At 44.5% G+C, this 20,764-nt stretch overlaps 1 protein-coding gene across 4 annotated transcripts in view; it reads left to right on the forward strand.

Moving 5' to 3' along the window:
* The window catches only part of LOC138520780 (lumican-like), a 127,852-nt gene that overhangs the window by 3,678 nt on the left and 103,410 nt on the right, over positions 1-20,764 (forward strand). Inside the window, exon 1 of one of the 4 annotated variants that reach the window (XM_069633076.1) lies at positions 15,534-15,635. The exons of 1 other annotated variant lie outside the window; for it this stretch is intronic. In XM_069633076.1, the coding sequence (XP_069489177.1) occupies positions 15,614-15,635 (22 nt within the window). In that variant the 5' untranslated portion in view covers positions 15,534-15,613. Of the gene's footprint in view, positions 1-15,533; positions 15,640-17,702; positions 18,015-20,764 lie in introns of those variants that run through there. 2 more of the 4 variants (XM_069633078.1, XM_069633077.1) reach the window with 2 other exon arrangements.

The raw sequence follows: 20,764 nt of genomic DNA on the forward strand, positions 1-20,764 counted from the left end.
AGATGTTAGCGCCTTGCACCCTCCATCCCCAGAAGAGAAGACGTTTACAGTTGTTTGTTTTTATGAGCCAGAATGTGTAGAGTAGATGTTCCATGTGTTGGGGGTGGGCCGGAACAGTGTGCGTGGGGCTGCAGGGGGGTCTGTCCGGCAGGTTACACACAGACGGCTAGTGCAGGCACGCTAACCCCTAGGGCTATTTGCCCGATACTGGGATTTCTGATCTGCTGTACAAGCCTAAGCAGTGGGAACTTTAACATCCTGAGCTACCTTATGGAGGTTGGATTTTGTAATTAGCTATTTTGATTTCTTCTTGTAATTCCCTTCTTTTGCATTCGTTTTTTCCTAATAATAATTAGTTGGATTATATACTATATATATATATATATATATATATATTTTTTTAATTAACAGATGTTTCTGCTTTCATGTCGGTCATATTTTCTGATACATGAATATAGCAAGTGTGTCAGGCCAGTCCTAGTTACATAGGCCAGTCCTCTTATAAAGGCTGTATAGTTTCTTTCGCCTCTCAGGCCACGCATCCTAAGATTTTGTGAGCTTCTAGGGATGACATTAGTTTTGCATCTCACTGGGAGACAGAGGCGTTGCTGGGGGGGCAGGGGGGTGAGGGGGTTAATGCCACGGGGTCTTTTGGTTGTATCCCCGAATAGAAGCTTAGGGAGTACAACCAAAAGGCTATAGCTAGCGCGAGTCCCGCCAGTCCCTACATTAGCTTAGCACCAGATCTTTTCCAGGCCTAGCAACACATCTGCTGGGAGAGTGGATGGTTCATGGGTTAAGCGCTCACCTCTGACATAACACCAGCCTTATTTCGACGTTTCCACATCTGGGATGAGTCCGCCCTTCCCCCTACCGAGGCTAACAGATTGAGTAGCATTAAACTGCGTAAATATAACAGTGTTTTGAAGCTGGAGGAATCCATCAAGAACCGCTATTTTTTTTTTTTTAAAGTGGCCCCTTAAGGGGGATGAGAGAGTGCTGGGGGCATGGAAATATGGGAGTATGAGAGCAGTGGAGAAATAGAGACTAGCGAGGAATCTGGCCCGTAGTCTCCAGCTTTAATCTCGTTTCCCCCGCCCCTGCCCTTTCTCTGTGGGTCGCTGTCACATTGGTTTTTTTTTACGAGCCCCAAATTTGCACGCAGTGGCCGCTTACTACTGAGCCTTGTGCAGTAGCCCCCAAACGTATCAATGGCTGGACAGTGGACTGTGTTACTATAACAACTAATAACCGGACAGACTCACAGAATATGGCAACGCACCACTTTATTATCAGTTCAATAAAGCAGGGAAATCCGACAAGCATAACAAGTCGCAGATTACTCGCTCTCAAAATACATTCCCATTATACAAAGGCTTTATACCACAATATGCATCATCTATGACGTCATCATAATTGGCAAATAGTTAAAAGGTATTGAGCAGAGCAATAGGTTAAGGGGACATATATAGCTATCGCTTATTTCCTTATCGAGTAGCTAGGCCTAGAACAACCTCTAACCACGTATAATACAGATAATAGCAGCAGAATGGCTTCTGCAACAATGTATAGTCCATCATCACATAGGCCATCCTGATTGGGTGGCGTCCTCTTCCAACCATGGACATTCGGCTTCTTTTCCGCAAGTAAGAAGAACGAAACCCAGGTGCGGGGAACAACGTCGGACAACTGCCCACTTGGCCAATTAGCCCAACATCGCTCATCAGTTAGGCCTTAAGCCAAGGCCTCTTCTTTGTAGTTGACCTTGACATTCTGTCCTCCTATTTAGTGCTACTTGATTCAGTTATACTGGGTGCTATTACTCTCTTTGGCCTCTGGGGACTTGGTTGCTCCGTCCTGCACATGCTTTCTTCACTTTTAATTGTCCAACACTTGGCTCTCACAGATGTTTACTCCTTTGCTTAATCTAAGAGAAATATGTCTTGTGTACATGGCTTATCCTCTTTGACTCCGTTTGTACCTTGCAGTTGCTTCTCACTGTGGCATCCTTGATCCTTAGCCAAACAAATATTCTTTGTTCTTGCATGAATGTGTATTCCAGTGCCTGTCAGCCCTTCTGCCTCGGTCTCTCTCCTTGGGGCTTTTAGCTCACTATTACACGAAACCGGCATCCATCTTGTCATTATGCTGCTTTACCCGTGTTATATTTTCTACTGCAGCAAGCTTCTATATTTCCTCATCTGCCCTGCGTTCTGCGTATACACATCTACTGCATCTCTTCTCCAGTGTCTTCTTAGCATACATGATTTCTTTGCTCTTGCATGTATATTCACCTTATTACTTCAGTTACAGCTGCATTCTTTGTCTTTGTATATAGTTTCAGTGCTTCCTCGCGTCTTTCTTCATGACGTCAATTTACACCTGTCAGGCTTCACTTATAGTTCTTCTATGTCTGGTGGTGTCTGCAGACTTCCTTCCACCACTTCAGTTCGAGGGTACGTTTGGTTCGGTTGTCTGAGCACATAACGTCTTTCATATTTTCGATGCAGGATTGGGACGATACCAGGTGCCATGCACAGTGCTTTCTTGCTGCTCTTCCAGTGTGACAGAGGTGAGGGGCGGGCTCCATGAGTGATGTAGTTTAATAGTGTGCAGGCATGTTTCAAACCTATGGCAAACAGATCCATTGTTATTTTGGTGTTGTTGTCGCTGGCATAGTGCTCCGAGTATTGTGTCTGCCCAATAACCGCTGCAGATGACAAATAGAAAATGGAGCACAATTTTCGCGCCGACCAGGAATTCTTTTGAGTTTGGGTTTGTAGTCGTGATAAATAACAAGACCACTGGTTTGGTGGTCTTCTGGTTTATTAGTGCTCTTAATGCAATGAATCCTTCAAAAAGATCTATTTTGATCCCTCAGTTTTGAATCCTCTACACATGTTTCAGGAAAAGATGTCTCATCAGGAGGAAGCAGGGTAGATCTGTGTACATCAATGCAAATCATTGAGGTTGCTTAAACATGATATGATATGATGGTTTATTTATAAAGCGCCTATACACAATGGGCCTCATTACACGGTAGGGGGTAGCCATGGTGCTATTAGCACCATGGCTACCCCTTTACTGCTTACCGGGTCCGGGTTCTCAGAATGGGTATTTACCGGGTCATTCCAACCTTGGAGGACCCAGTAAGTTCCCATTCTGAGAACCATTCCCCATTCCCATTTGAGCCCCCATAGGGCTCAATGGGAATGGGGAAATAGCTAATAACGGTACCGCAATTTGCTGTGAAGTCCCTTAGCGGATCTCGTCCTTAACACCTGGTCAGACCAGGCGTTAAGGAAGGGACCCGCTAAGGGACCTCGGAAAACAGAGCTGAGGGATTACCGACACCGGCACCCTTACCGGTGCCGGTAATCCCTTACCTCCTACCTCGTAATGAGGCCCATGTGTTTCAAAGCACTTCATGACAAGGAAGGGTACACGGGAAAAATACAAAACATTCGTACAGGGCATGAACAACAAGAATGTGAAAAAGAAATATCGTACTCGGCCTGGCGACATTTTAGATAGTGCAAGAGCTATGACACAGATGGGAAGGAAATGGGAACAGACAGGCGACTATCGTACTCGGCCCGACGACATTTCAGATAGTGCAAGAGCTATGACACAGATGGGAAGGAAATGGGAACAGACAGCCGACTATCGTACTCGGCCCGACGACATTTCAGATAGTGCAAGAGCTATGACACAGATGGGAAGGAAATGGGAACAGACAGCCGACTATCGTACTCGGCCCGACGACATTTCAGATAGTGCAAGAGCTATGACACAGATGGGAAGGAAATGGGAACAGACAGCCGACTATCGTACTCGGCCCGACGACATTTCAGATAGTGCAAGAGCTATGACACAGATGGGAAGGAAATGGGAACAGACAGGCGACTATCGTACTAGGCCCGACGACATTTCTGGTAGAGCCGGAGAATTGCTCAATGTGAGGGAGAGGGGAGGAGAAGGGGGGAAAGGAACAAAACAAGCGGTAACATTTTCGTCCATAACGCATCGAAGTGGAAAGAGCCTAGGTTTTGTGGTCCCCACAAGGTCATATAGGCAATGCCCACAGCTGTCAGAGTTAAAGAACGAAGGGCATGCACGCATGCAACAGACGTCTGCAAGGTCAACAACAGCACGGTGGAAGAGAACGAGAGCAGCGCAACTTGATGGGGAGCATGGCACAATTCTCAATGACTTTGTATTCAGCTATCAAAATGTATATAAAGCCCCCAAATGAAGAATATAATGGATAAGGGATCAATGGGGGAGTGGGGGGAAAACTAAGCTTGATATGAAAATAATGGGGGCAGGATTGTTTTGTTTCTTTGTCTTCTGCTTTATGTATTTTCTCTGCATTACGGTAATGAAGATGCACCAGCTAGTGGGAGGGGGACACGCCCCAAAAGAAGTAGATCTAATGTTGAAATGTTCTATGATCCCATTGGAGAGGGAGGAGACACGACTTCTGAAAATGTGTGGCACAACGAGATGAAGAGGGTGGGGCGAGGGGGCACCAATGGCAGCTGCTATTTGTGCTCACTCATCCCGCATATCACAGGGACACACAAGATGTCGGATGTGTCTATCTTTAGGCAGAAGTAGAGGGCAGTTCCAGGGGCACACAGTAGAAGTGCAATTGATAGATGAAGGGGAGGATGCAGATAACTATATTCAGCTTGAAAGAATGTCCGGGGGAGAAGCTACAAAGGGTATCATACTAGAATATAACAGTGAAGGGGCAGAAAGGGGGAAACAGGTGGCTACTACCTGCAGAAGGCTATTTTGCAAGAACTCGACAGGATACGATATACCGTGGTGCCACACCAGGCCCCTGATGTGGATAAGGGGCTCAGTGTTTCACAGTGGGAAGTGGGAAACAGGGATGGTACAGTGCCGCGTGGAAGGGCTGATGGGTTATGAAGAAAGGGTAGTGAAGAAAATAAATAGCAGCAGTAAAGGAATATGGGATGCCAATGTACATGCTTTGACATGGACAGATGAAAAACACCACCCAGTTTACATAAAACAGCTCACACAGTATTGTTTGTGTTTCAGAGCAACCAGGACGATCGCGCTGGGGGTCAACACTGGCTACGGTAGGACGATGATCATCTCGGCGTTGCAGAAAGGGCCGGCAGCGTTGATGGACGTCTGGTGGGCTTGTGGGTCCAGAGCTTATACCCAGTTACCTCCAGACTGGGGAGGAGTTTGCGCACTTGTGACCCTCCACAGCCCTGCGTTGGTCGTGCCCCGGGCAGATTTGTTGCCCTTCAATGAATTGTCCACACTCTGATGCTGCTGGTTCCCAGCGGTGCCACAGAAAGGTCGCAGGACACCACGTCAGCACTGGAGCAGTCCTTGCTGTGCATACGCTGCCTATGCAGCTATGCTCCCCACACATTTTCACTGCTTCTACATTGGTTTATAGGTGTTTCCTGGGTCTCTATGTTGCTGATTTGAAAACATTGGATAGTTTCTTTGTTATGGTGTCGGCCCAGTATAAGGGCTCACATCAGGGGAGGTGCCCCTTCCTATAAGTGAGTGACGTGTCCATCGCCTTCTCTACAGCCTCTTCCCCCAGCCCTCGGTGGTATAAATGAGGAACATTTATATGACATATAATAAAAGGGTTTATTAATACATTACTATACTACGTTAGGTATACATAAAGGGGATATGAAAAGAGTATATGACGCAGGATGCTTCAATCTCTCTCTGTCCACTTCAACCTTCCACATTCCTCTTCTAGAATCCTTGTGGCTTCCACACCAAGTGCAGCACATATAACCATGCTACACATCCCTCTTCTTTCCAGACACTTCCTCAGTCTCCATAATCTGTTAAGTACTTTGGTCTCTGATACTTTCTTCCAAACCTTGATACTGAAGTTTGTATCCCAGTTGGTATATGTATTGAATTTACTGGTAAGGAAAATTCTTGACTCACTCTATTTTCATCAACATTACTCTTGTCCACACTTTCACCATTTGCCTTTCCATTCATTACCATTATTCTCCCATTGTTCCATACTCTACCATCACTTGTTCTTACAGCATGCTCAAAAACCTCAATGACTTGGATAGGGTTCAACCACTTAATGCCTTTCACTCTCAAAGCTTCTGGTAGTTTGATTCTCACCAAACATCCTACTTCCAGGTTCTTGGTAGACCTGAATCTTCTCTTGTCATGCCACATTGTGTTACTCTTTTGTCTCTGCCTAATCATATCTGCCGCATCACTGGTTATTACTTCCATATTTAACACATCAGTCATCCACCCTGGACACAATTTGGTTGTAGCTTTTCTACCCCTACTCAATTTAAATGGTGATGCACAAGTCGTACTGTGTGGATAAAACTGTGTGCTATGACCATCTTTCTGACTGCTTCTTTCTAATTCATTCCATTAGCCCACACCCATCTAATCGCATCTTTAAGTATTCTATTGTATCTTTCCACTACAACATTGGTTTGTGGGTGATAAATCGAACTCGTAACATGCTTAATTGACTTCTCTCAAATACTCTTCCATCTCTCTGGAAATAAATTGAGGCCCATTGTCTGATAACATAACTTCTGGATAGCGTTCACGACCACATATCTCTTCCATGAAATTCATGATATTCTTGGTAGTGACACTCGGCATCAGGTTTACTTCTGCCCATCTCGTTAATATGTCAATCATTACCACACAAAATGTTTGATACCCCTCACTCCACACTGGATCCATTATGTCAATACCTACTTTCATCCAGGCTCTACTTGGTATGTTAGTCATAACCATAGGGTACTCATTACTCACACAATTCTTGTCTGACTTATTACATAGGATACAGTCTCTTACGCTCCTTTCGATTTGTGCATCACATCCTGGCCACCAATACGTAGTCCTTATTCTATTCTTCATTTTGGAAATGCTTGGTGCCCTTCACGTCCCAGTTCAATTATTTTCTTTCTGATATCTTCTGGTGGAATCAATCTGTCTCCTCTAAGTAAATATCCATCTTGTATGCTTAACTCATCTCTGACACTGCATAATCCTTGTACTTCTGCCTCTTTCATTTTATTAATGGGAATATGTTTACTGTTGATATTTTCCAACATGAACTTCATTTTAGTGTCTTTGTTCATCCCTTCCAACCATTCATCTTTGGAAATAGCTGTATCTTGCAGCATGCATATCATTTCTTGTTGACTTTCTTCACTTTCACATTCTTCTTGAACATTTGTAAGCCTAGATAGACAGTCTGCAGCATAATTCCTCACGCCAGGAATGTATTTAACTACTACATTAAATTCTTGCATTCTATGGACCCATCTCCTTATTCTTGCCGACACTTTATCTAATCCTTTATTCATGAACAATTCTACAAGTGGTTTGTGATCGGTATGTATCTCAAACTGTGTTCCCCACACGAACCTCCTGAATTTGTTTACTGCCCATACAATAGCTAAGGCCTCTTTTTCAATCGTTGCATAGGTCTTTTCTGCTCCCTTCAGCAATCGTGAAGCAAATGCAATTATTTTCTCTTCTCCATCATGCACTTGCGCTAACACTGCTCCTAGACCTACATTACTGGCATCCGTTGTAATCATTGTACGTTGTCCTCTTACATTATTTTTTTGTGCAGGTGCAGTTGTCAAAGCATTCTTTATGTAATTGGATTCTTTCCCACAATTTTCACTCCATTCATATTTCACATTAATTTTGGTGAGATCTCTTAGTATGGCTGTATGGTCAGCAAATTTTCTTACATATTTAGAATAGTATTCAGCCATTCCTAAAAGTGTTCTCAGTTGTTCTTTATTGCTGGGAGTTGCCATTGTATTGATTGCAGACAATAAATCTGGTTTTGGTGCAATCCCTTCTTCTGATATAACATGGCCTAGATATTCAATCTGTTTCCTATGAATTTTCGACTTTTCCTTACTTAATGTCATGCCCATTTTGTGCAATTTCCTCAGTGCTTTTTCCATTCTTCTATCATGTTCTGATTGATCATTGGCATATATAAGAATGTCACCCTGAAAGAAGACTATACCTTCATCACCATCAAATATGTGGTGCATGGTCTTCTGAAACACAGAGGCTGCTGATATAAGACCAAACAGCATTCTACGATATTGATATAAACCTTCCGGGGTTATGAACGCAGTTAGATGCCTTGAGTCCTTATGCAACTGAATTTGATGGTATGCAGAAGTGAGATCTAGGGTCGAAAATACTCTGTCTGAGCCCATAGTTGATAATAACTCTTGAATATTAGGTAATGGTTGTCTTTCCGGAATGATGCATTTATTCAATTCTCTAAGATCAATGCACACTCTGACTTTTCCTGAGCTCTTCCTCACTACCACCAATGGTGACACCCATTCTGTAGCATAAATTCTTTCAATTATCCCTCGCTCCTCCAGTTTCTTCAATTCCTTCTTTACTTCTTCTCTCATGGCTAGAGGCACATTCCTCAGCTTCTGTGTGACTGGTTTGCAATTTTCTTTGAGTTGTATTCTGTGTGTAATACCTTTTACACATCCTATTCCATCCTTGAACACTTCCTTCTTTATTGTCTCTGCAGTCTTTTCATTTGATTCAATCACATAAGTGGATTTTTCCGCACTTGCATCCAATCTATCCTTAAGCCATGCTTGGTGTGTCCAGCTGAGTAAAGGTCATGCCACCTTTTTTGATACATACACTTTCCTATTGGTGGTTCTGTCCTTGAAAGCCAGCTTTGCTTCAAACCACCCAATTATGTCTATTTTCACACCACCATAAGCCCTGGGATTAATGTCTGATTCATTTAACCATTTCGGACCAATCTTTTTCCATATTGTTTCCGGCACTAGCGTGTATTTTTCTCCCGAATCCGTCATCATTTTTACTGGAGAGCCGTTTATCATGATGATGGTCTTGGGGCTTTCCAGTTCTGTTTTATTTGCGCCATCACTGACGACAAAAACACATTCTTCCTCTTCATATTCTTCTGCTCCACCAACCTAATTCATGTTTCCTTTATCGATTCTACAGCATTTGGCCAGATGACCTCTTCCATTGCAGTTCTTGCAGATTATATGGATAGCTGGACATTCAGGGCTATTCGCCCAATGCATGGGACTGTCACATCTAAAGCACGTTCTGATTCTTCCTCTTCCTCTTTGGCTCATTTGCGGTCGACAACTATTTATGGAACGCACTCGGTTGTATCCTCCATATCCACGTCCAAACCCTCGACTCTTCACATCGCCATTGTACTTGTATGTACTTTGCATCTTGGGTTCTTCTTTCCATTTCATCACAGAACTTTGATTGTTCCCATTATGAACTTTCGTCATTTGAATTGCATTGATATTAGTTTCTGATTTCAACAAAGTACTTTTTACTCTATCTTCTAAAGTCTTTACACAGTTTTCCATGTGTTCAACTTCCTTAGCAATGCGTAGTACTACATCCAAATCAGGGTCATCCTCAGCCCACAGTCTTTCCCTAATCTTAGCGCTATTACACTCTCGCATGCATTGATCTCTGAGTCTCTCATCTAGTTGTGGTCCAAATTTGCAGTTCTTTGCAAGTTTCCTTAAAGCAGTTATATACTGTTCCACACTTTCCCCAGTTTCTTGTGATCTCTTGCCAAACGTCTATCTTTCCAGTATTGTGCTAATTTTTTTTCATAATGTTTATTCAATTTGGCAATACATTTCTCATAATCATTCATATCCCCTTCATCCAGCAAGTTCGGTAAATCTTCATACTTTTCTTGTCCTGCTGGTCCCAAACAATGGAATAACAATGACTTCTTCCTCTCTACACTGTAGCTTGTTCCACAGACCACTGACGGATAATGTTCAAACGATTTTAACCACCTTTTCCATGGCAAGTTTGGTTCTCCAGCTTCAAGCAAAAACATGGCTGATGGTGGAACAGTGTGCATTGTTAAGTTGACACTAGAAGTCACACACTTCTTACAATTCCTCTTTTCTTATATTGATGAAACAGCACATTTCATGAGAATTATACTTATGAATTTTCCTGCTCCCTTTTTTTTATTTTTTTTTTATAGGTACTTGGACGTAAGAGCAGATTAGTTGCTCTTTATTATTTTCTCTGTGTCTTTTTTTGTTTTTGTTTTGTGGAGTGCTGCTTTATTAGTAGAAATTGTGCTCAGATTGGTTGTATATCATTGTTTATTTTTCATCCGCAGTGTTATTGTTTACTTAATCTCCTGCTTTTGTTTATTTTCGGCTCATTAACAGTGCCGGTTCGCCATCCCTCGTATGCACAGTGGCCTTTATTGACTGTTGCCACAGTAACCCATTCAAGATGGTTGCACCTAAACGACGCGCGTCATCACATTGCGGGTGCTTTTTTCTAAAGCGTCTCCTTCACCCATACAATGGAGACGCGCGCAACCATCTCGAGGCAGTATTAAGATACGATGCAGTAACGCGGCTCAGGGCAATGTTTTCATTTGATGCAGTCACGCGGATTCAACGGCAAGTGTGTGAGATTACTTGCGAAATTTTATAGATGGCGAGTGGATCATTTTACTTAAAATCGCATCTGCAGTCACAGCTAAATGCTTCCTTATTAATTATGTATAATAATCAGTTTTGCTGCGGCTCACCTGCTTTCCTTTATTTCCTTTCCCCAAACGTTCCACTCTTCAGCTGATTGCAGGGTTGAACTGCTTGTAGTTACACTTCCTCATCGCCAAGTGTGGTATAAATGAGGGACATTTATTTGATATATAATAAAAGGGTTTATTAATACATTACTATACTACGTTAGGTGTACATAAAGGGGATATGAAAAGAGTATATGAAGGAGGATGCTTCAATCTCTCTCTGTCCACTTCAACCTTCCACATTCCTCTTCTAGAATCCTTGTGGCTTCCACACCAAGTGCAGCACATATAACCATGCTGCACATCCCTCTTCTTTCCAGACACTTCCTTAATCTCCATAATCTGTTAAGTACTTTGGTCTTTGATACTTTCTTCCAAACCATGATACTGAAGTTTGTATCCCAGTTGGTATATGTATTGAATTTACTGGTAAGGAAAATTCTTGACTCACTCTATTTTCATCAACATTACTCTTGTCCACACTTTCACCATTTGCCTTTCCATTCATTACCATTATTCTCCCATTGTTCCATACTCTACCATCACTTGTTCTTACAGCATGCTCAAAAACCTCAATGACTTGGATAGGGTTCAACCACTTAATGCCTTTCACTCTCAAAGCTTCTGGTAGTTTGATTCTCACCAAACATCCTACTTCCAGGTTCTTGGTAGACTTGAATCTTCTCTTGTCATGCCACATTGTGTTACTCTTTTGTCTCTGCCTAATCATATCTGCCGTATCACTGGTTATTACTTCCATATTTAACACATCAGTCATCCACCCTGGACACAATTTGGTTGTAGCTTTTCTACCCCTACTCAATTTAAATGGTGATGCACAAGTCGTACTGTGTGGATAAAACTGTGTGCTATGACCATCTTTCTGACTGCTTCTTTCTAATTCATTCCATTAGCCCACACCCATCTAATCGCATCTTTAAGTATTCTATTGTATCTTTCCACTACAACATTGGTTTGTGGGTGATAAATCGAACTCGTAACATGCTTAATTGACTTCTCTCAAATACTCTTCCATCTCTCTGGCAATAAATTGAGGCCCATTGTCTGATAACATAACTTCTGGATAGCGTTCACGACCACATATCTCTTCCATGAAATTAATGATATTCTTGGTAGTGACACTCGGCATCAGGTTTACTTCTGCCCATCTCGTTAATATGTCAATCATTACCACACAAAATGTTTGATACCCCTCACTCCACACTGGATCCATTATGTCAATACCTACTTTCATCCAGGCTCTACTTGGTATGTTAGTCATAACCATAGGGTACTCATTACTCACACAATTCTTGTCTGACTTATTACATAGGATACAGTCTCTTACGCTCCTTTCGATTTGTGCATCACATCCTGGCCACCAATACGTAGTCCTTATTCTATTCTTCATTTTGGAAATGCTTGGTGCCCTTCACGTCCCAGTTCAATTATTTTCTTTCTGATATCTTCTGGTGGAATCAGTCTGTCTCCTCTAAGTAAATATCCATCTTGTATGCTTAACTCATCTCTGAAACTGCATAATCCTTGTACTTCTGCCTCTTTCATTTTATTAATGGGAATATGTTTACTGTTGATATTTTCCAACAGGAACTTCATTTTAGTGTCTTTGTTTATCCCTTCCAACCATTCATCTTTGGAAATAGCTGTATCTTGCAGCATGCATATCATTTCTTGTTGACTTTCTTCACTTTCACATTCTTCTTGAACATTTGTAAGCCTAGATAGACAGTCTGCAGCATAATTCCTCACGCCAGGAATGTATTTAACTACTACATTAAATTCTTGCATTCTATGGACCCATCTCCTTATTCTTGCTGACACTTTATCTAATCCTTTATTCATGAACAATTCTACAAGTGGTTTGTGATCGGTATGTATCTCAAACTGTGTTCCCCACACGAACCTCCTGAATTTGTTTACTGCCCATACAATAGCTAAGGCCTCTTTTTCAATCGTTGCATAGGTCTTTTCTGCTCCCTTCAGCAATCGTGAAGCAAATGCAATTATTTTCTCATCTCCATCATGCACTTGCGCTAACACTGCTCCTAGACCTACATTACTGGCATCCGTTGTAATCATTGTACGTTGTCCTCTTACATTATTTTTTTGTGCAGGTGCAGTTGTCAAAGCATTCTTTATGTAATTGGATTCTTTCCCACAATTTTCACTCCATTCATATTTCACATTAATTTTGGTGAGATCTCTTAGTATGGCTGTATGGTCAGCAAATTTTCTTACATATTTAGAATAGTATTCAGCCATTCCTAAAAGTGTTCTCAGTTGTTCTTTATTGCTGGGAGTTGCCATTGTATTGATTGCAGACAATAAATCTGGTTTTGGTGCAATCCCTTCTTCTGATATAACATGGCCTAGATATTCAATCTGTTTCCTATGAATTTTCGACTTTTCCTTACTTAATGTCATGCCCATTTTGTGCAATTTCCTCAGTGCTTTTTCCATTCTTCTATCATGTTCTGATTGATCATTGGCATATATAAGAATGTCACCCTGAAAGAAGACTATACCTTCATCACCATCAAATATGTGGTGCATGGTCTTCTGAAACACAGAGGCTGCTGATATAAGACCAAACAGCATTCTACGATATTGATATAAACCTTCCGGGGTTATGAACGCAGTTAGATGCCTTGAGTCCTTATGCAACTGAATTTGATGGTATGCAGAAGTGAGATCTAGGGTCGAAAATACTCTGTCTGAGCCCATAGTTGATAATAACTCTTGAATATTAGGTAATGGTTGTCTTTCCGGAATGATGCATTTATTCAATTCTCTAAGATCAATGCACACTCTGACTTTTCCTGAGCTCTTCCTCACTACCACCAATGGTGACACCCATTCTGTAGCATAAATTCTTTCAATTATCCCTCGCTCCTCCAGTTTCTTCAATTCCTTCTTTACTTCTTCTCTCATGGCTAGAGGCACATTCCTCAGCTTCTGTGTGACTGGTTTGCAATTTTCTTTGAGTTGTATTCTGTGTGTAATACCTTTTACACATCCTATTCCATCCTTGAACACTTCCTTCTTTATTGTCTCTGCAGTCTTTTCATTTGATTCAATCACATAAGTGGATTTTTCCGCACTTGCATCCAATCTATCCTTAAGCCATGCTTGGTGTGTCCAGCTGAGTAAAGGTGATGCCACCTTTTTTGATACATGCACTTTCCCATTGGTGGTTCTGTCCTTGAAAGCCAGCTTTGCTTCAAACAACCCAATTATGTCTATTTTCACACCACCATAAGCCCTGGGATTAATGTCTGATTCATTTAACAATTTCGGACCAATCTTTTTCCATATTGTTTCCGGCAATAGTGTGTATTTTTCTCCCGAATCTGTCATCATTTTTATTGGAGAGCCATTTATCATGATGATGGTCTTGGGGCTTTCCAGTTCTGTTTTATTTGCGCCATCACTGACGACAAAAACATATTCTTCCTCTTCATATTCTTCTGCGCCACCAACCCAATTCATGTTTCCTTTATCGATTCTACAGCATTTGGCCAGATGACCTCTTCCATTGCAGTTCTTGCAGATTATATGGATAGCTGGACATTCAGGGCTGTTCGCCCAATGCATGGGACTGTCACATCTAAAGCATGTTCTGATTCTTCCTCTTCCTCTGGCTCATTTGAGGTCGACGACTATTTATGAAACGCACTCGGTTGTATCCTCCATATCCACGTCCAAACCCTCGACTCTTCACATCGCCATTGTACTTGTATGTACTTTGCATCTTGGGTTCTTCTTTCCGTTTCATCACAGAACTTTGACTGTTCCCATTATGAACTTTCGTCATTTGAATTGCATTGATATTAGTTTCTGATTTCAACAAAGTACTTTTTACTCTATCTTCTAAAGTCTTTACACAGTTTTCCATGTGTTCAACTTCCTTAGCAATGCGTAGTACTACATCCAAATCAGGGTCATCCTCAGCCCACAGTCTTTCCCTAATCTAGCGCTATTACACTCTCGCATGCATTGATCTCTGAGTCTCTCATCTAGTTGTGGTCCAAATTTGCAGTTCTTTGCAAGTTTCCTTAAAGCAGTTATATACTGTTCCACACTTTCCCCAGTTTCTTGTGATCTCTTGCCAAACTTATATCTTTCCAGTATTGTGCTAATTTTTTTTTCATAATGTTTATTCAATTTGGCAATACATTTCTCATAATCATTCATATCCCCTTCATCCAGCAAGTTCGGTAAATCTTCATACTTTTCTTGTCCTGCTGGTCCCAAACAATGGAATAACAATGACTTCTTCCTCTCTACACTGTAGCTTGTTCCACAGACCACTGACGGATAATGTTCAAACGATTTTAACCACCTTTTCCATGGCAAGTTTGGTTCTCCAGCTTCAAGCAAAAACATGGCTGATGGTGGAACAGTGTGCATTGTTAAGTTGACACTAGAAGTCACACACTTCTCCTTACAATTCCTCTTTTCTTATATTGATGAAACAGCACATTTCCTGAGAATTATATTTATGAATTTTCCTGCTCCCTTTTTTTTATTTTTTTTATAGGTACTTGGACGAGTAGGAGCAGATTAGTTGCTCTTTATTATTTTCTCTGTGTCTTTTTTTGTTTTTGTTTTGTGGGGTGCTGCTTTATTAGTAGAAATTGTGCTCAGATTGGTTGTATATCATTGTTTATTTTTCATCCGCAGTGTTATTGTTTACTTAATCTCCTGCTTTTGTTTATTTTCGGCTCATTAACAGTGCCGGTTCGCCATCCCTCGTATGCACAGTGGCCTTTATTGACTGTTGCCACAGTAACCCATTCAAGATGGTCGCACGTAAACGACGCGCGTCATCACATTGCGGGTGCTTTTTTCTAAAGCGTCTCCTTCACCCATACAATGGAGACGCGCGCAACCATCTCGAGGCAGTATTAAGATACGATGCAGTAACGCGGCTCAGGGCAATGTTTTCATTTGATGCAGTCACGCGGATTCAACGGCAAGTGTGTGAGATTACTTGCAAAATTTTATAGATGGCGAGTGGATCATTTTACTTAAACTCGCATCTGCAGTCACAGCTAAATGCTTCCTTATTAATTATGTATAATAATCAGGTTTGCTGCGGCTCACCTGCTTTCCTTTATTTCTTTTCCCCAAACGTTCCACTCTTCAGCTGATTGCAGGGTTGAACTGCTTGTAGTTACACTTCCTCATCGCCAAGTGTGGTATAAACGAGGGACATTTATTTGACATATAATAAAGGGTTTATTAATACATTACTATTCTACGTTAGGTATACATAAAGGGGATATGAAAAGAGTATATGACGGAGGATGCTTCAGTCTCTCCAACCACCAGTCTCTCTCTGACCACTTCAACCTTCCACATTCCTCTTCTAGAATCCTTGTGGCTTCCACAGCAAGTGCAGCACATATAACCATGCTGCACCCTCCTATTGTGAGCCGGGGCGCCAGCGGACCGTTTACATGTTACATACTCATCAGATGTTCTACTGAGCACCCCTGTCTCCACTAGAGTGGCCAACTAGATGAGCATTCCTTCTATATAAGGACGGAAGAAGTCTAATTTACATTCACACAATTGCAGACCATTACATTCTAAAATGGCTGCCACATTTCAGGCTTTTTTGGGTGGTGGCGGCGTTGCCACGTTTCATGCTTGGTTGGTGGGAGGTGGTGTTAGTACATTCCAGGCTTTGTTGGAGGGAGGTGCCGTTGCCACATTTCTTAGTTTTTTGGAGGTAGAGAAGTGTTGAGAAGTGGTGGTGCTGTCCCAGGACATATATAGCAGCCCAGCTGAGAAGTGTCAGTACTATCCTAGTAAATGTATAGCAGCCCAGCTGAGAAGTGTCAGTACTATCCTAGTAAATGTATAGCAGCCCAGCTGAGAAGTGTCAGTACTATCCTAGTACATGTATAGCAGCGCTGCTGAGAAGTGTTAGTACTGTCCCAGTAGGTGTATAGCAGCCCTGCGGAGAGGCATCAGTACTGTCCCAGTACATGTATAGCAGCCCTGCTGGGAGGTATCAGTACTGTTCCAGTAGGGGTATAGCAGCACTGCCGAGAAGCATGGGTACTGTCCAAGTACATGTATAGCAGTCGTGCTCGGAAGCATTCGTACTGTCCCAGTACATGTATAGCAGCCCTGCTGAGATGTGTCAGTACTATCCTAGTACATGTATAGCAGCCCAGCTAAGAAGTATCAGTACTGTCCCAGTACGTGTATAGCAGCACTGCCGAGAAGCATGGGTACTGTCCAAGTACATGTATAGCAGTCGTGCTGGGAAGCATCTGTACTGTCCCAGTACGTGTATACCAGCGCTGCTGAAAAGCAACGGTACTGTCCCAGTACATGTATAGCAGTCGTGCTGGGAAGCATCTGTACTGTCCCAGTACGTGTATACCAGCGCTGCTGAAAAGCAAAGGTACTGTCCCAGTACATGTATAGCAGTCGTGCTGGGAAGCATCTGTACGGTCCCAGTACGTGTATAGCAGCCCTGCTTGGAAGTATCAGTACTGTCCCAGTAGGTGTATAGCAGCCCTGCTGGGAAGTATGGGTACTGTCCAAGTACATGTATAGCAGTCGTGCTGGGAAGCATCTGTACTGTCCCAGTACGTGTATAGCAGCCCTTCTGTGTAAAAGTATAGCTGATGAGTTCTGGTGCAGTACAACCTTTAGCAGAGCTGCCGAGGGCGGCCATTACGAACTGTGTGTTAAACACATCTTCGCTGATAGCGAGCCCCCTGCTGCCCCCACAGGGCACGTCACGCCGTTTAGCGCACGGGCTGTCGCGTTCGATTCTTGCTTTGCTTCGTGGAGGGGGTTCCTGCCTGTAACCCCCCCCCCCCCCCCGGACCCCTTCCCTCGGCTCCGACATCACCCCTGTAATGACCCTCCAATGAGCAGCTGTTAGGCCCCAAGCCCATTATTATCAGAGGTAGATTATTAGGGGTCAGGGGGTGGGCAGAGCCTCTAATAGCCGACCCCTGGTAACAAGGGGCCCTCATTACCGCATGATGAAGATGGCCGGGGCTGCCTCGCCCCCTTCTTATGGGGCCTCGGGCATACCCTGATAATGGCGGCCAGCTGGCGCCAACCTTGGTCTGCCCGCGGTTGGGTTCAAGTCCCAGCGCGCTCGAGGTGGCCCCCAGGCCTATGGGCTCCAGATGCGCCTTCCGGAGCCCTGCACGTATAAGGGGTGCCGGGCCCCAGCCTGGCCAGACGCTCCCTGCACCCGGGGACGGAGTAGATGCCAGGCGGCTCTTGCAGGAATAGGGCCCGAGACTTGAACCTGCCCGGCTCCTGGACTGCGCCTCGCCTGGGCGGGCCGAGGCAGGACACAGCAGTCTGTGCACAGGTAAGGGCCCCTTCCTCTCCTTCCTTTCGTCCCTTCCTTCCCTCCCTCGCTTCATCTCCTTCCCACCCTCCCTCTCCCTGCCTCCCTCCCTCCCCCCTCCCTTCCTTCCTCTCCTTCCTTTCTTTCCTTCCTTCCCTCCCTCGCTTCATCGCTTTCCCTCCCTCCCTTCCTTCCTCTCCTTCCTTTCTTTCCTTCCTTCCCTCCATCGCTTCATCTCCTTCCCACCCTCCCTTCCTTCCTCTCCTTCCTTTCTTTCCTTCCGTTCCTCCCTCGCTTCTTCTCCTTCCCACCCCCTCTCCCTCCCTCTCTCTCCCTCCCTCACCTTCCTTTCTTTCCTTCCTTCCCTCCCTCGCTTCATCTCCTTCCCACCAACCCTTCTTCTCCCTCCCTCCTTTCCTTCCTCTCCTTCCTTTCTTTCCTTCCTTCCCCCCTCGCTTCATCTCCTTCCCTCCCTCCCTCCCTCCTTCGCTCCCTCCCTCCCTTCCTTCCTCTCCTTCCTTTCTTTCCTTCCTTCCCTCCCTCGCTTCTTCTCCTTCCCAACCCCTCTCCCTCCCTCCCTCCCTTCCTTCCTCTCCTTCCTTTCTTTCCTTCCTTCCCTTCCTCGCTTCATCTCCTTCCCACCTTCCCACCCTCCCTCTCCCTCCCTTACTCCCTCACTCCCTTCCTCTCCTTCCTTCCTTTCTTTCCTTCCTTCCCTCGCTTCATCTCCTTCCTTCCTTCCTTCCTTCCTTCCTTCCTTCCTTCCTTCCTTCCTTCCTTCCTTCCTTCCTTCCTTCCTTCCTTCCTTCCTTCCTTCCTTCCTTCCTTCCTTCCTTCCTTCCTTCCTTCCTTCCTTTTCTTCCTTCCCTCGCTTCATCTCCTCTCCTTCCTTCCTTCCTTCCTTCCTTCCTTCCTTCCTTCCTTCCTTCCTTCCTTCCTTCCTTCCTTCCTTCCTTCCTTCCTTCCTTCCTTCCTTCCTTCCTTCCTTCCTTCCTTCCTTCCTTCCTTCCTTCCTTCCTTCCTTCCTTCCTTCCTTCCTTCCTTCACTTGGTGCCGGGGCGTAGCATATGAGCAACACTTGGTGCCGGGACATAGCAAATGAGCAACACTTGGTGCGGGAACATAGCATATGAGCAACACTTGGTGTCTGGACATAGCATATGAGCAACACTTGGTGCCGGGACATAGCAAATGAGCAACACTTGGTGCCGGGGCGTAGTATATGAGCAACACTTGGTGCCGGGACGTAGCATATGAGCAACACTTGGTGCCGGGGCGTAGCATACGAGCAACACTTGGTGCCGGGACATAGCAAATGAGCAACACTAGGTGCCGGGGCGTAGCATATGAGCAACACTTGGTGCCGGGACATAGCAAATGAGCAACACTTGGTGCCGGGGCATAGCATGTGAGCAACACTAGGTGCCGGGGCGTAGCATATGAGCAACACTTGGTGCCGGGACATAGCATATGAGCAACACTTGGTGTCTGGACGTAGCATATGAGCAACACTTGGTGCCGGGACATAGCATATGAGCAACACTTGGTGTCTGGACATAGCATGTGAGCGACACTTGGTGCCGGGGCGTAGCATGCAAGCAACACTTGGTGTCTGGACATAGCATGTGAGCGACACTAGGTGCCGGGGCGCAGCATACAAGCAACACTTGGAGCCGGGACATAGTAAATGAGCAACACTAGGTGCCGGGGCGTAGCATGCAAGCAACACTTGGTGTCTGGACATAGCATGTGAGCGACACTAGGTGCCGGGGCGCAGCATACAAGCAACACTTGGAGCCGGGACATAGTAAATGAGCAACACTTGGTGCTGGGACATAGCAAATGAGCCCTACTTGGTGCCGGGGCATAGCATGTGAGCAACACTAGGTGCTGGGGCGTAGCATATGAGCAACACTTGGTGCCGGGACATAGCATATGAGCAACACTTGGTGTCTGGACGTAGCATATGAGCAACACTTGGTGCTGGGACATAGCATATGAGCAACACTTGGTGTCTGGACATAGCATGTGAGCGACACTTGGTGCCAGGGCGTAGCATGCAAGCAACACTTGGTGTCTGGACATAGCATGTGAGCGACACTAGGTGCCGGGGCGTAGCATACAAGCAACACTTGGTGCCGGGACATAGCAAATGAGCAACACTAGGTGCCGGGGCGTAGCATATGAGCAACACTTGGTGCCGGCACATAGCAAATGAGCAACACTTGGTGCGGGAACATAGCAAATGAGCAACACTAGGTGCCGGGGCATAGCATACGAGCAACACTTGGTGCCGGGACATAGCAAATGAGCAACACTAGGTGCTGCGGCGTAGCATATGAGCAACACTAGGTGCCGGGGCATAGCAAATGAGCAACACTTGGTGCGGGAACATAGCAAATGAGCAACACTTGGTGCGGGGCGTAGCATACAAGCAACACTTGGTGCCGGGACATAACAAATGAGCAACACTAGGTGCCGGGAGTGGCATATGAGCAACACTTGGTGCCGGGACATAGCATGTGAGCAACACTTGGTGCCGGGGTGTAGCATATGACTAACACTTGGTGCCGGGGCATAGCATGTGAGCAACACTAGGTGCTGGGGCGTAGCATATGAGTAACACTTGGTGCCGGGACATAGCATACGAGCAACACTAGGTGCCGGGACATAGCAAAGGAGCAACACTTGGTGCAGGAACATAGCATATGAGCAACACTTGGTGTCTGGACATAGCATATGAGCAACACTTGGTGCCGGGACATAGCATA

Source organism: Ambystoma mexicanum, chromosome 13 (genome assembly GCF_040938575.1).
Source record: "Ambystoma mexicanum isolate Mex_15411 chromosome 13, UKY_AmexF1_1, whole genome shotgun sequence".
NCBI classification, from domain to species: domain Eukaryota; kingdom Metazoa; phylum Chordata; class Amphibia; order Caudata; family Ambystomatidae; genus Ambystoma; species Ambystoma mexicanum.